The sequence below is a fragment of the Habropoda laboriosa genome, unplaced genomic scaffold, assembly GCF_001263275.1.
Source record: "Habropoda laboriosa isolate 0110345459 unplaced genomic scaffold, ASM126327v1 scaffold1329, whole genome shotgun sequence".
NCBI classification, from domain to species: Eukaryota; Metazoa; Arthropoda; class Insecta; order Hymenoptera; family Apidae; genus Habropoda; species Habropoda laboriosa.
Genome location: NW_017101431.1, coordinates 452,268 through 467,997, shown reverse-complemented (window position 1 = coordinate 467,997; position 15,730 = coordinate 452,268). Strand labels below are relative to the sequence as shown.

Sequence of the window (15,730 nt, the reverse complement as noted above, 5' to 3'; positions counted from 1 at the left end):
CTAGACTCTAGGAATAAGAAACGTGGACATCCAGGAGGACCACAATGGCGAATTTAATAAAAACGCACAGTTGTCCAACACACTGTGAAGATCGCGAATTTGAACCATATCGCTTGAATTTTCTCTTTTTCTTCGTTCTGTTCTTTCAAGTATTAAATTTTAGCAACAAATAAATCATGTCCTCTTTCAGAAATGAGGAGCGCAAGGTTTTGAGTAACACAATTATCCTTTGAAGTTCTTCATTTTTACTTTGTTGCAACCATATCAGCATAGATTGCATGTTATGGTATTTTAGATACGAACGCAATCTGTGGCAATTCCAGTGCATTTTTCTATGTCACTCAGTTAGCATTCGCTTTGACTCCTTGCCATCATGTTCTAGCTTCTGCATGAAGGAGTAAAGGCAGATCTTTTATTGTCTTAGAATCGAGAATGCTTTCAACATTCTTATAAATCGTAATCGCCACGATAAATTGTTAACGCTTTGTTGTATTTCGTTGTCCGCTGTATTGGACGGAGTAACGAGCAAAGCTGTCTTATGAAGTTGTGCTAATGTACCATAAGATGGTTAGGGTACACCACTCTGAAGCTTCTAAAAATAGGTAAAAGTTTGGGAATTTTTTTTATAGGTAACTACGAAATAAAAAGATTCGTTTTTTTTCGGAGGATATAAATGTAACTTTTAGCTTCTTTCTCGAATTTTTAAAACGTATAAATATTACAAAATGGAGGAGTTATTGCGAAACCTCTTCTGCTAGGACATCGATTGCCGGCCGCTATCACCGGCAAGGATTGGAATATCTGAAGTAAAAAATTCTTCTTGATTTATAAATAAAAATGTATTACCTACAAAGTAGCGTACGATTTTTTCAATATGACAATTATTTAATTTTTTAGAAACGTTTAAATTTGATTCTTTTTTTGGTAGAAAGAAGTTTTTCTTCAAACTGCCAACATTTTTATAATAATTACAAATTTTGAAAAATCGTACGCTAGATTGTAGATAATTTTTACTTCAGACGTTCCAATCCTTGCCGGCGATGGCGGCCAGGAATTGATGTTCAGGCAGAAGAAGTTTCGCAGTAACTTCTCCATTTTGCAATATTTTTACTTTTTAAAAATTGGAGAATGAAGCTGAAAGTTACATTTATATCCTCTGGAAAATTGAAATTTTTCATTTAGTAATTATCTATGAAAAAAATTTCCAAACTTTATTTACTTTTAGCGCCTCAGTGTGGAGTACCCCCTTGAACTTCCAGCTACTTCCTCTGAACCGCCATATTGTGCCTTCTACTTTTCACAGCTGTGGCAGCTTTGTTTGTAATCTCTATTTGTGCAGCAATTTGTGCAACATATTTAATTTAAACGATACTAAGGCATTGTTCAAAGTCAGTTTAAAAGTGCACACTGCAATGCAAAATATGAAAAAGGGGAAATTCCAAAGTGTCGATAGATAATGCTACTGAAATAACAGAAAAGTGGAAACATGTTTAAAAAAAAATGTTCGCGTACAGTATGTAAAAGTGAATAATGTTAAAATTTCCAGATTATTTTAAACACTACTAAACTTTTAGAATGTTTCAACATTTTCATTACCTACAAATGACGCGTGCTCGAATTATTACGTTATTTTCTTCCAAAGCATTGCACTTGTTCAAAATTCCACACACACATGCATTCGAATACATTCTTAAACCAATGTAGCATGAGATGTTGATAATGATTTTTCACGATTGGTTGTTTCTCAGTCGCTTCCTCGTGCTTTCTATTTAAGATGTGTACCTTATTGCTATTCATTGCGAAAACATACGAAGAATGTGAACGTAGCGCAACAAGAATTTGTATGTTCACCTAACGTGCAGGGTGAGTCATGAAATTAGGATAGACAGTGATGTTAGTTGAAGATAAACGAAAAGTACTAGAGAAGAAATAATTAAATAATATCGAAAGTAAAAGTGCAGCAGCAGTATCACTTTTTGAAAAACAATTCAATCTCATATTTAATATTGTCGTATTTAATATTCCTTCTGTTCAAATGTTTTTTAGGAACATGACTCGGAAAACGATTCCGGGTGCATAGTTAATACTCATTGGTAAAAAGCAACAATTCATGAATTGTTTGAACAAAGTACGTGCCTCGATAAAGAATTACAAATATTTTGTAAATTTTTTGTCTGTCAGTCACGTAATACACTTCCACGCGCAGAATACGTATATATATGCGGAATTAATGTATACGAAAAAAAAAAGAAAAAAAATTAATTTTACAGAAAAAAGTGTAATCGCACTTTTTCGGTTCATCGTTATACGTACGGTTTTAAGAAATCTGTAAAACGATAAAAACAATCAGGTTTAACCTGTTCTAATTGCGTGGTTCACCTTGTATAAGACACAATTTATTCAGAAAACAAACAAAATTTGGAAAAAAAAAAAAAAGAATATTTCATTACATTAAAGCGAAGCCATTTGCTGAAACAATTACTTGCCATGTAAATGTTAAAATCTACCAGTTTCTATGACTAATGTTTCATATTCTAGAAATGCAACTTTCATCGGATTACATAGAGAGATATTTAGGAAAACTTGATATGATACAAGAAAGTAAGCTAATTCAATTGCGGCAAAGTATAAAAGAGTTACGAGGAAGTTCAATACCTGGAGACGCAACTCTTTTAAGATTTCTCAGAGCTACAGAATTTTCAGTTGAAAAAGCAAAAGAAATGCTTACGCAGGCGTTACATTGGAGAAAAAAGCATCAAATTGATAAACTACTCGAAGAGTACGAAGTACCGCAAGTAGTAAAAGATTATTTTCCTGGTGGCTGGCATCACTTTGACACAGGTATTTCAGTACTTATTATTAGTTTTAACGGTTGACAATTTTTATAATTCTAAGAGGAATTCAATAAAAATAATTCATGTACGATTATATCGATTTCGAAGACTACAATATAAAGTTTATTATTCATAACTAACCGTAGAATGAAGAACTCAGAGCCACCACTAACATAAAGCGTAGTTTAACATTATTATTATTATTCTTACATTATGCTTTACATAATTTTAATACCCAAATAATAAGATTCCTGAATTATTAATAAATAAATGGCATTAAAAGAAATAAAAATGTTCTAGAGAAGCACATATTTTATTTACAACATATTAATCGACTCATTAGTAAGGCTATCTAACAGGTCCATATTTGAGGCGAGAGTTATTTCAATTATTGTAATGCTACATTTATATACAAAACTCGATATTCACGAAAATAAGGATTAATGGAAATCAAAGTTAGTAAAATAATTTTAATGTTTTAAATAAACATTGTACAATTAATAATAATATTTTTAGTTTGAACAATACATTCTTGTGAATCAAATTTTCAAAATATGCATGACCAAAGTTCATAATGAAATTGAGTGTGCACTTTTTCAAATACGTTGTATTTGGATGTGTATTTTTTAACTAACATGTGTGTTGCATGTATTTCCAAGTTTGTTTTTACTTGCATAATTGTCTCTTTTGATACCAACTACAGTAGTATCAGGATCAACGTCTACTTCTGTACTCTGTATTAGTGTCCACGAATTATTCCCACCATTTATTTTTGCTGACCCAAAGTGACTGAACATAGTCGCTCCTCGTAAGAGTATTCTTTAAATTCTCCTGATAAAAATGAGTCAAACACGACCTTGTTTGGGTTGTTTGTTAAATACCTATTATGGGTACAAATATGGACTTAAAAACAGTTGTAATCTTTTTTTAAACATTACAATTACGTCGCATTTATTATACAAGTTAAAATCATCGTGAATTTAAAGTATATAATTTAAAGTAATTTGAATTTGAAGTAATGGATAGCTACTGTACAGGAATACGGGTCTGATTCGGTCAAATCGCCTTAAGCCCACCTTTTTTTAACACAATGATAGAAATAGGATACATGTATTGTCATTATTGGTCGACGCGATAATATCGACGAATCAGATCATTTAAAATTGCGTAACGTGAGATTTAGGCGGTGCGAGTGAAGAGCATAATGAGGGGTAATGTCTAAGACAGTGCCGTTCAGTCATTGCCCGCACGGGCAGCGCATTAAGCTATCCCGGGCACAAACAAATTGGCGGGCAACAAGCCACGCCTTCTCGGGCAACGGTGCGTGTAATGTAAGTTTATGTAACCATCTTTAGAAGCAGAATTATGTTTCGAAGATATGTAACACAAGCATCTTTCCCCTACTCCGCTTTAATGTACAAGTGTGACATTCTTAGCCCGCGGGCATCAGCGGGCGCCCTTACCCACCTGAAAGCCTGCTGAGCAGCAATGATCTAAGAGAAGAAATAGCCTTGGCAGGCCAACAGAATTGATCTCTGTTGCAGCTATCCTTATCTTTCTGGCCACACGCAGGTTAAGTTTCTGCCATAAATCATACGAAAGCAAAATAGTCTCGGGCTAATTGGTTTCAGTGACCCTTAAGTTATGTCCTCGCTAAGATGTTCATAGGTAGACCCAAATCGTGGACACTAATCCTGCAACTACTACATTTCACATCAAATCATACTGATTTTGTTCTCACGATTTCCAGCCTAATTTTTTAATTATTGCTTCGATTTATTGTTGACTGTAATTAGTTTATTACTAACTAAAGTTAATTAGGAATATAGATTTAAATAGGAATTAATTTATTCATTTATAGATGGTCGGCCTTTATACATTCTGAGAATGGGGCAAATGGATGTGAAAGGATTATTAAAATCCATCGGAGAAGACGACTTGTTGTTACTAGTAAAATTCATTTTTATTATGAAATAATGTAACCGATGTTTAAATATTTTACGATTTCTACAGTATTCGTAATTTTTATTACAATTACAGGTACTACATATTTGTGAAGAGGGACTTCTTTTAATGGAAGAAGCTACTTCAGTTTCTGGCCATCCAGTTTCACAATGGTGTCTACTCATAGATCTCGAAGGCCTAAATATGCGCCATTTATGGAGACCTGGTATAAAGGTATAAAACCTACTCAATATAATTTACTAGATTTTTTCAAAGTATGAGTAGATATACGTATTTCGAAACTATTCAAGAAACATGACATATTAGTATAGTCATAGAACAACATGATAGTATAGTTTGTACACATATTTGGCAAAGTTTCAAAGTTGATTTTTTTTTCTATGAAGCCTCATATAGAAAACATTTTATTTCCCGTCTTTTATTTATTTTGATATGAAAAATATTGCGGTATTTTCAGTAGTACCAATTACTCTCCACTTTTTACTTTTTAATGTAAATCATATATTGAATAATTTCTAATCGCGTAAACTTTAATTTAAATCACAAAATTAAAATGAAATCCCCTTTGCTGTTATTTATAAAAAAAAAAAACTTGTCGGTTGAAATAAATTACCCAGAAACCATGGGCAGGGTTTTAATTATGCGAGCACCCAGATGTTTTCCCATTTTGTGGACACTTATTAGCACATTTATAAGTAAGGAGATAATATTATTTTTTTAAATCATAGTCATTACATATTAATGTTTGCAGTACGATGAATAATTACTAATTCCTAAAATATTTGTTGTTGTCATAAGAAAACACTTCAGAAATTGCATGCAATTTATTTCATATTTCTTCGTTCACTTGTACATAATGAAAAATGTCATATCAGAGTAGTTAATAAGAGTAACATACAGTTTTATTTAAATAAACTTATAATATTATATTTTCTCTGTGTAATTTGGAGCGAAGGCTGACGTTATAAGATCTTAAAGCTATTGGAAATTGCTATAAGCGATGTTTTTGTAATTAAAGTTTATTTCCGTTGCACATTTGAACTTGTTTTCGATCTTTAAATGATAATTAATTTCGAACGTATTCCAGGGTTAATTAAACCAGTCACTTTTTAACATTAACTTGTCTCATTGACAACTATCGTCATTTTTTACATAATATGAAAAAAAGTCTTTAACTATAGACTATTCGATAGTAATTTAATGATAGATTTAGAAAATATAATTGCAAAGTTCTCAAAGTGATCCAATAAAAATATGTAACACGGGGAATTCCGCATCATCGGTATAGTCGGAGGAGTCGAAATAGTGAGGCCGAAAAATCAGTCAGGTGTCAAAGTATACGTAATCCAAACACCAAAACAGCAATTCGAGAGAGATAAAGAGCTCGAGCCTTGTTTAGGGCCGTTCGATGTCAATTGCAGTATATTTAAAAAATTTGTCTGCACCTTAATCGTTGATAGATGCAGGTACATTTTTACCAATACGGGAATTATTATTGAGCAAGAGGCGACGGAGGTTTAATACTGTATAGTTTAAATGAAAGTTTCTAAGCAGAAATTTTAAATATCAATTCACGAATAACACATAATCCTGGGTGTAACTGCATCAATCGGTGTCGCTACTTACCACGTTGAATGCCGTGGGGATTCCCGGTGACCTACACTCAACTTACCAGTGGCGCCGTGGAGGACATCGGTGATCGGCGGTACTAAAATTAGTAGAAGCATTAATGTAAATATGTGGGAATATTTGTGAAATTTTCAATATCGTCATTGTTATTACAATGATGCAAAGAAACTAATGTATCACAGAGTATAGTTAAATAGTTTTATTTCTAACTGTATACATATTGCGATGTGTTAAATCATATGGAATTGGTGCGGCATTCAACGTGTTATGCTTTCGTTTACGACCTCACTATATCATTTCCACCAACTATACCCTAACATACCCCTTTTGCCTCTGTGCTGTCCCGCTAGCACACTTTTCAGCTCTATAAATTGTTCTAAATGTTACACAATATCACTTATTATCCACATTGTAACGACAAATAATTCTATTTACTGATTTTATGGCAAAATTAACTAATTCTTTTTTTCTTAATTTATCACACAGATGAAAATACGAGAAAGAAATTTATATTTTACTGTGGTACCAACTATCAAGAACAAGGTCCGGGCAGTTTGAGCGAATGCATCGATCCTGAATTTATCCCAGATTTCCTTGGAGGATCGTCCGAGGTAAGAATAATTTATGTTATATAAAATGCAATTACAGTGGTAGCAGAAAATATTCTTTTGGTAAATGATTATTTATGCTATAGAAATTCAACGTTTGTTACATATGTACTAATAATTGAAGGCACAGAATACTTTACGTATTGTATAATTTTGTTTATAAATGAAAATGAACAGTATAAGAAGTAATGTTTTTCAGTGTCTGTAATATTTTTCGTTGTTATATTTTATGCTCAGAAATAATGTATTTTAACTAATAGGACAATGTGTGCGAGATTTATGGTATGGTACCTCGAAGATTTTATATTTTCGACGCAACTACTAATAACGTAAGGACTTTTATATCTTTGTTTTATATGTTAAAGGCTGTAGTCATATTTGGTATTTTCTTTTTTTATGTTTCCTTATTATTTCGTTATTACAAAACGTTTTTCACCTGTGTAATTTTATGTTTATTAATTTAATAATTATTTAAGTTCAAGAAAAAGAAATACGTGTACGGCACGTTTTCTACTTCGTGTAAACAAATTTTATCGATAAATTCTCACTGTAATCGAAACGCAAAATGTTCAACACGGTACCCCAGAGTTTTCAATTCAACCTTCGTCTACTTATACATATGTTCTGCATACTGAAATAGTATCGTCCGTACGTTCTAATATCCACAGTATAACCTAAAATATATTAGGATAATGAAATAATTAAAATATTATTGACAAAATGCAATATTTGATACAGAAATAATACACAATATTGGGATAATATTGAAACGATACATTTTTCTTATTTTTTAAGACATTCGCGCGTGACGTAATAATGTTGCTACAGGATTTTGTCTTTATAATAAATTTAACGAAATTATTGCTATTAATAATTATGATACTATAAAACACAACTAAAATGGGAAAAGTGATTTTTGAGAACAGCAAAGAATGTATATCGTTACTTGCAATCTTACCAATAATACATTACTAACATCAAATGTAAAAATTAAAAGTGAAACACATTACTATCCACGTTTCAAACAAGGAAAATAGGAGTTATTAATATTAACGATAGTATGTGAAATAAAAAATTAATTCCATTGTTTAAAAGAAATTTACAAATATTTAATAATGTTGTGCGTTAAATGTTGATAATTGAATCTGCAGTATTTTAAATAATATTTTTTACTAACGTGTTATAAGGTATAAATGTATTTTCTTGTTAAATTATATTGCAAATGAACTTGAAGGAATTTATGTCTGTATACATAAATACTTTATATCTTATTCTACTTAAGTACAAAATGAATGGGCTAAGGTTGCGATTTGAATAAATTTTTCGTGGAATAATTTTCGAATAAAATATAGGAATATGACGAAGTTATTTGAGAATACCGGATAATTTTTTATTGGGATAAAAATTTAGTAGAAATACGTAAATAAAATTATATGTTCTTATATGTGCATACGTATGTTTAACATTATTTGATAAATAAATTAATGCTTGAATATTTTCATAAGAACAGTAATCAAATATCACGGAAAAATATAAAAATTTATCAATATTTGTTAAAGTTTCACATAATTCTTAAACCCTGCATTGATGTCTCTTAAGAATTACCATAAAAGTACGTCTTTAGAAAAGGCATCGATACTACTTATAATAGCCCAAAATTGAATCATCAACATTTAATAGAACTTATACAATATTTATCGAAGAACGTATAGTACTAACAAATTAATTTTTCATTTGAAGGCATTATGAATCATAACAGGTATAACGAATCGCAAAAGACAATGAATCATATTAAATCAAAATAAATTATAGATTGAAAGTCGATAGATAAACCAAATATTCAAATTAATTGGTTACCGATTGGTTACAAAGATTTTGAAATTAATTACTTACTAAAGTAAAGTTATTCAAAATCATTTGGATAAATTAGCAAAAAATATGCCGAATTAGAAAATTATTTTGTCTCGTTTGACAATACTTCTTTAATTCTAAACGAAACAAATTGCAATATTTCAATGACTATTTAATGCAAACAATTTATTGTAATATATTCTATTGTAAGTTTAGAAACTTCAGAAATATCCTTTATAATTTTTCGAAGTAACTTTATACAGGGTGTCCCATATAATCAGAAAGGTGTGATTCTATGTATGAAAACAAATTGGAAATGTAAAATAAAACTTCATTCGAGACTTCACTTCCTGGAAAATAGGATTGAAAATATGCGTGAATTTGACTATCTAACAATTTAACGAATATTGACGTACAGTATCCGTATTTCTTCTAAGTAGTAGTTACGAAAAGAAGCTGAAAGCAAGAAAAATGAATGAAAGTAGATTGAATGTTTACAAACGCAGACATACTCATAATACTATTATTCACCTTTACTTATTTTGTTCCCTTTGTTAGGATAATTTTGATGCAAATCATACGTATAACCAATAAGAACAAAAAAAAAAGAATGGCGTCCTGTAGCGAGCACTTTTCATTTTTATTATAAGAAGTAAAGAATTACATGTCACGAAGAGTCTTTCTCGTGATTTGTACGGTTTTATAAATGTAAACTGAATGAATTGAAGTAGTCTATACATATATAGGGTGGGCCACGTAAAACAGGCCCACCTAATTCTATTTAGCTATGGTAGTACGAGAAAATTTTTATTACTATGAAATGCCACGTATATTACTAATGATCATTTAAAATCGTTAAAATGAGAATATGAATTTAGATACGTTTCATGGCGTTTTTAGTGCAATCGTATTCCTGTAACGTTGTCAGTTAATTTATATAAGGTATACCTAGTTGTTTCCTATCAAACTTTGTCACTATGTTCTATGGGTATAAATAAGAAGAAAATGTCATATAAACATATGTCGTTTGAAGTTTTATTAAAGAGTTAGGACAAAAATATGAAATATGAGGGGAATGGTGACAAATTTGTATAAACTAGATGTACTTACATATTGCTGACCTATTCCTATTTTGTATCATAATAACCGCACACCCGTTACCGTTCTCTTTGCATTTCGTATTATTATTATAACTTTTTAATAAAGTTTCAAACGACCTATGTTTACATAACTTTTTGTTTTTGTATGCCCACATAGAACATACTGACAAAGTTTGATAGGAAAAGACTGGGACACCTTGCATAAGTTTTATACTGTCTATGTTATTTCGCCATTTTAAGTATATTTTTGAAACTTTTGGTAATATATTGGTGATAATATTGTGCTCAGATTATATTGATATAGTAATATAATCACTTAAATTTGAATGCTTTCTCAAAATTTATAGCAGTAGGTATTATTTAAGAGTATCTTATTAGACATGGAATAAACATACTAAGAAATTTGATAGATCAGTATGTACAGTAAATCCGCTGCTTAATAATCCATATTATTTAATATAACTGAAGAATTATTTCTCATTTCGGATGTAAATATTTCTGTCTTTCCGATAGCAGAATCTTAATATTTTTATAGGTAATTAGAAATTCGGGTAATTTAAATAATTAGTTTTTTTTTATTGTAAGTCAAATTGTTATTTCCGTTTTTGTTTATAAACATTCGTTACGCCGTAATGTTCAAAATATTACCATAATTACATCATTGGCCATCTTATGTTTCACCAGAAACTCAAGCATATTCATTCCAAGACTGCATTGTCCGATTTGCTACACGTGCATTAAAATTGTAAAGGTATAATTATACTTTATTGATCATATCAAACCAGTTTTATATATTGTGACAAAATTCAATTTAGCTATGTGTTTAACTTAATTATGCTAGATAATTTTGCGCGTTGTATTTATGCTTTAACGTAATATTACATTAAAAAATGTAGTACCTCTACATTTCTGTTATGCTCATTAATAAATTAATTTTAATTCTATGACGGTTGGTTACGGAAGGAGGAAATAAATACAGAGAGGATAGGCGGAAAAGGAAAGGGAAAGAAAGTTGCGTTTCATCCTGGATCTCCTAGGAAATTCGTCAGAAAAGGCTACCTAGAAGACTCATGCTTTAGATGTGGAGGACAGTTAGAGTCAGGTTAGAAGTTGTATATACGGGGTGTCTCATAGCATCAGGGAACCGCTCCGGTGATGAATTCTGCACGTGAAAATAAAAAAAGTTCATATAAGTATATGTCCTATTTAACCTTGTTTTCGAGTTGTAGCGAGTTTTATGTTGGAATAATTTTCCCAAACGACAGGAGTAGTTGAACTAATTCACAAACAGAACTCAATATCTGACGCTGAACCTTGTATTTTAGTTCTGTAAACACTTCCTGTTAGTATCTCACGTATAAGTCATTAGAGCGTCAGATTATGAAAGTGTGAAAATGGAAAGTTGCTCTAATCAAGAAATGGCAGATGTACATCTAATATACGGGCTTTCTCAGTATAATAGTGTTAAAAGCAAGACGATGCCAAAAGCTAGAAGATGCCAGGAAGGCCATTTTGAACACCTTTTGTGAAGGTATGCAGATACAGTGTGTTAAAGAAGAAACTCGCTATAACTCGAAAACACGGTCAAATAGGGCATATGTTCATATGAACTTTTTTTTATTGTTTTCATGTGCAGAATCCACTGCCGAAGCGGTTTTCCGATGCCACGGGACAACCTATATAATTATAGGAGCCTTGACGAGGACTAGTAAGAAAGGTCAATGATCCGTCCCTCTGATGGTGAAGAGTAGGAGGTACTGCCATAATTAAAAATAGCGAAACAAATATATTATTTATCTCAAATATTAAATTGAATTTCAGTATCAATTTTTAGGGAAAAGTAGACAACCACATTATTATCATAAGTATGTGTGTTTTACAGTGTTAGTAATTATATTTATCTTTCTATTGCACATAGCAGTCAAAAAATAAGCAACTATTGACTTATCTACGTATCTTTCGTTTAAAATTTTTAAATGTATCCAGGCAAATAAGAAAGAAGAAATCTAGGTATTATTTAAAATATTATTCGTGAACGTTAGCCTGCATCCTCTGATCGATAGCTTTTTCGTATTAAAATGACAGTCGCGACGTACCACGTACTTATTAAGTTTCATCACCTGCATGTAGAGTAACTGCATCTAATATGGAACACCCGATTTTAAAAGCTTGCCAAATATAGAGACATGTTTTTTCTTAACGAAACTAACGTTGAAACACGACAAAATTAATATATATTCGTATATTAATAGTTAACTATGCAAAAGTTTGTGTCTTGAAGCCATGGAAATTTGTAAAGAAATCTAAAAAAAAACTTTATTTTTGCTATGAAAAATGAATGTTATATAAATAAAAAAAAAACAAATAAACAAATATTTGCCGAGATATTGGGGTATTCCATATTAGATGCTGTGCCATATTAGGTACAGTTACCCTATTCTCTCAAACTATTAGCTCTTTGGCAAAAAATTTCAGATGAAACTTACTCTACGGGGTGTTTCTTAACATGTGGGACTTACTTCAATGGTGGATACAAAACAATGAAAAAAGTTCATATAAACATGTGCCCTATTTTACCTTATTCCTCAGTTATAGACATTTTTGTACTCCAATAATTCTTAATGATAAACTGAGCAATGTAGTATAACTGATTCTGCTAAACTTCTTGATATCTTTTAACTTTGTTGACTATTCTGTTTTATGCGTTAGTCTAATTCATTCTCTTGGTAAACAGATTTGATAATTTATTAATTTGTTATGCGTTATAAGTGATTAGAATGGAACACCCTGTGTATTATTTACTTATTACCAAATTAAATTGTTCATCAAATGAATATATGTACACTTATTATTAAGTCTGTCTATAATCTAATATCTAATATTAATGAAATAAAATGATTCATTGAAAATAGTCTGATTTTGAAAGCAGAGTAGTTTAAATTATGTTTTTGATTACATTAAACAACGATGCATGTAAACACAATATCATAATATTATAATAATATGTTTGATTTGTAAAATGCAACATTTCAGATTAGCATAAATGCCTTAATTTTTATATATTTACAATTTTTTGAACGGAATCGTAAAGGTATTTTAGAAGTACTTAAACTATATTCAACTCAAGCGACATTCTTATGTTTACATTAATAAAAGTCGTCCGAGCTGTACACATTTTTATTACTATCACTGTCACTGTTACTATTTTCATGTTACTCTGCGAATCAAATATACATATGTATTTACATCTATGCATATTGACCAGTCAAATCTATTTGGCAGTATAAAGTTAAAATCATTAACATTTTTTTTTACATAAAACGTGGAAATGTGCTTTCAACAATTATATGTGCGTGTAGCAAATCTGAAAATTTTATGTACACATTTTTGTAATGTATTAGCTACAATTCACAGTACTGTTAAAATGCATTACTTATCTTATTGTATTATTATTAAATTGGTCATTTAACATACGTCCTTTATTAATATTAGGCTTACATCACTGAAGGAGGAATTGTACCGAAACATCTGTACAAAATGGAATTGGAAACTACATCTACTGAACAAGAACATAACCTGTACCATTCCATTACTTTAAGCCGTGCACAAATACATCGCGTAATAATACGCTGTAACGACCCAGGAGCAGTTTTAACATGGGATTTTGATGTAATGCGGCATAATATAATATTTACCGTACTATATCAAGCTGATGATGACATTAAGAATCTCTCTTCAGGTATGTATATACAAGTACCATAAAAACTAATATTTAATTAAAAAAGTTAAACTAATTGTGCACTAACCGCAAGTTTTGAAACTGATATTAAAGCATGTATCATTACCATTTTTCAAATGTTGTTAAGTAGTAATAATAGTAATAATTTATTTATTCCTAACCTCACCAGATTTCACAGCAACTTCTGTACATCATATACATACTGTATACATGCAGGATGTCACGTTTCACAGTCCTTTCACTTTTTCCTCAAATATTTCTGTAATCAGCCTACTCTATTTCTTCTGTTTTTGCACTTCTCTATCTCCTTCTTTCAGTTCTACTTTAGAAACACAATCCTCCCTTAACCTTCTTTCTACTTCTTCTGGCGTATAACTTTTCTCAAAAATTCCTTTTCTTTCCTCTTATTATGTAGTCCAAACATCTTTTCACAGTAACCCCTGATATTATCTGCATGAGGCAATTGATAAATTTTTTCTTCTATTTCTAACGTAACCTAACCTAATTTCTCTTCCAAATCTACTAAGAATAAATTAAACACCATTGGGCCATTCATTTCTCTTTGTTTCATTTATTTCTTTAACTCTCTTCTTGTACAATCTCAATTATAATAACTTTCTCCCCTGTTTATTAATTACTTCATTTTTAGATGCTCTTCTGTTATCTTCTATCACATCTGTTCCAATGTTAAGCCTCCCTTTCTTCGTTGTTCTCACATTAAAGTCCCGTCTTATCAGGATATTTTCCTTCTTTGCCCCCCTATCTGCTTTTCCCCAAATTCTCTTCACTACTTAGTCAAATTTTTGGTTTATGGAAACCGTTAAACAAGATTTTCTTTTTGACAACACCCTACTTATTCTTTTCCATTCTCTCTCTTTCACCCATGTTTCCAGAAGTCCCACCAGGTCTTAATTTCTTATTCCTTTTCAAAGACATACATTCTTCTCTTTCAGGCCTGCTACATTCAAAAACCCATTCATAATGTAACCTATTTTTAAAAATATTTGCGTATATAGGTAGACAGGGTGTCTCATTTTAATTTATCCACGCAATTATCTCCTGAACTATTCATTATGCGAAAAAATGTTACAAATAGAACTTGTACTGTTTCGGAAGGGAGGGGGCTCGTTTAAATTTTGTCTAGGTGCAAGTACCTCTGAAAGTTCAAGATGACTCTTATTTTTTTAAATGGAACTTTTATATGTTTTCGTTTAGCCAGATGTGCACCCCATTCTGAGACGAATTCGTTGACCTATAATATATTAGTTTTTGAAACATTTTTTCGAATAATGAATAGTTCGGGATATAATTGCATAAATAAATTAAAATGAAATACCGTGTATAAATAAATAATCAATTGGAATTTTTTAGAATCTCTTACAGATAAGGATGCAGAATTATTAGAGACAAAAGAAATCAAAGGACATTTCATTAAAGTTGAACCCAGTGTTGTATGCCACGATGGTGAAAGTATTCAGGTAAGATATGTATAAAAATTTACTCCTATACATCATAAAAACAATATTGAGAATAATATATTAATAGTTTATTACAACAATACGCACATTAGGTTACCAATAGTATTCAACAAACTGTTCACTTTTTTTTCTTTATGAGCTGCTTGAAAAATTAAATTTCTTACTTTCAAGCAATATAAAAAATATACAACAAATCTTATTACATGTACATGAAATAATAATTCATTTTAATGCAGGGTTCCCATATAATGCAAGAAGCAGGTATATATATATTACAATGGTACAATCAAGATGATCCAGGAGAATTTCTTCCATCCATTAGTGGCCATAAAGCGCAACTTATGTACTTCTATGAAACATTACCTTCTGTTCATTACAGGTACCTATACATGCTTTTTATAGATTAATTTACATATAATGTATATGATAAATATAATTATCGAGTTTATTTTTTAGGGGATCTATGATGAGTTTGCAATCTGCTATAAGTACAAAGTCAGAAGCAGTTTCATTTTTATCCAGATGA

General features: G+C 30.7%; 1 protein-coding gene across 1 annotated transcript in view; it reads left to right on the top strand.

Annotated features, from left to right (window-relative positions):
• Nucleotides 1-15,730, top strand: part of LOC108578149 (protein real-time) — a 47,796-nt gene extending 32,066 nt beyond the window's left edge. The window contains 10 exon segments of the mRNA XM_017941418.1: nucleotides 2,539-2,841; nucleotides 4,696-4,784; nucleotides 4,875-5,039; nucleotides 5,395-5,494; nucleotides 6,915-7,039; nucleotides 7,297-7,365; nucleotides 13,480-13,726; nucleotides 15,098-15,204; nucleotides 15,441-15,583; nucleotides 15,661-15,730. Coding sequence (XP_017796907.1) covers nucleotides 2,539-2,841; nucleotides 4,696-4,784; nucleotides 4,875-5,039; nucleotides 5,395-5,494; nucleotides 6,915-7,039; nucleotides 7,297-7,365; nucleotides 13,480-13,726; nucleotides 15,098-15,204; nucleotides 15,441-15,583; nucleotides 15,661-15,730 — 1,418 coding nt within the window.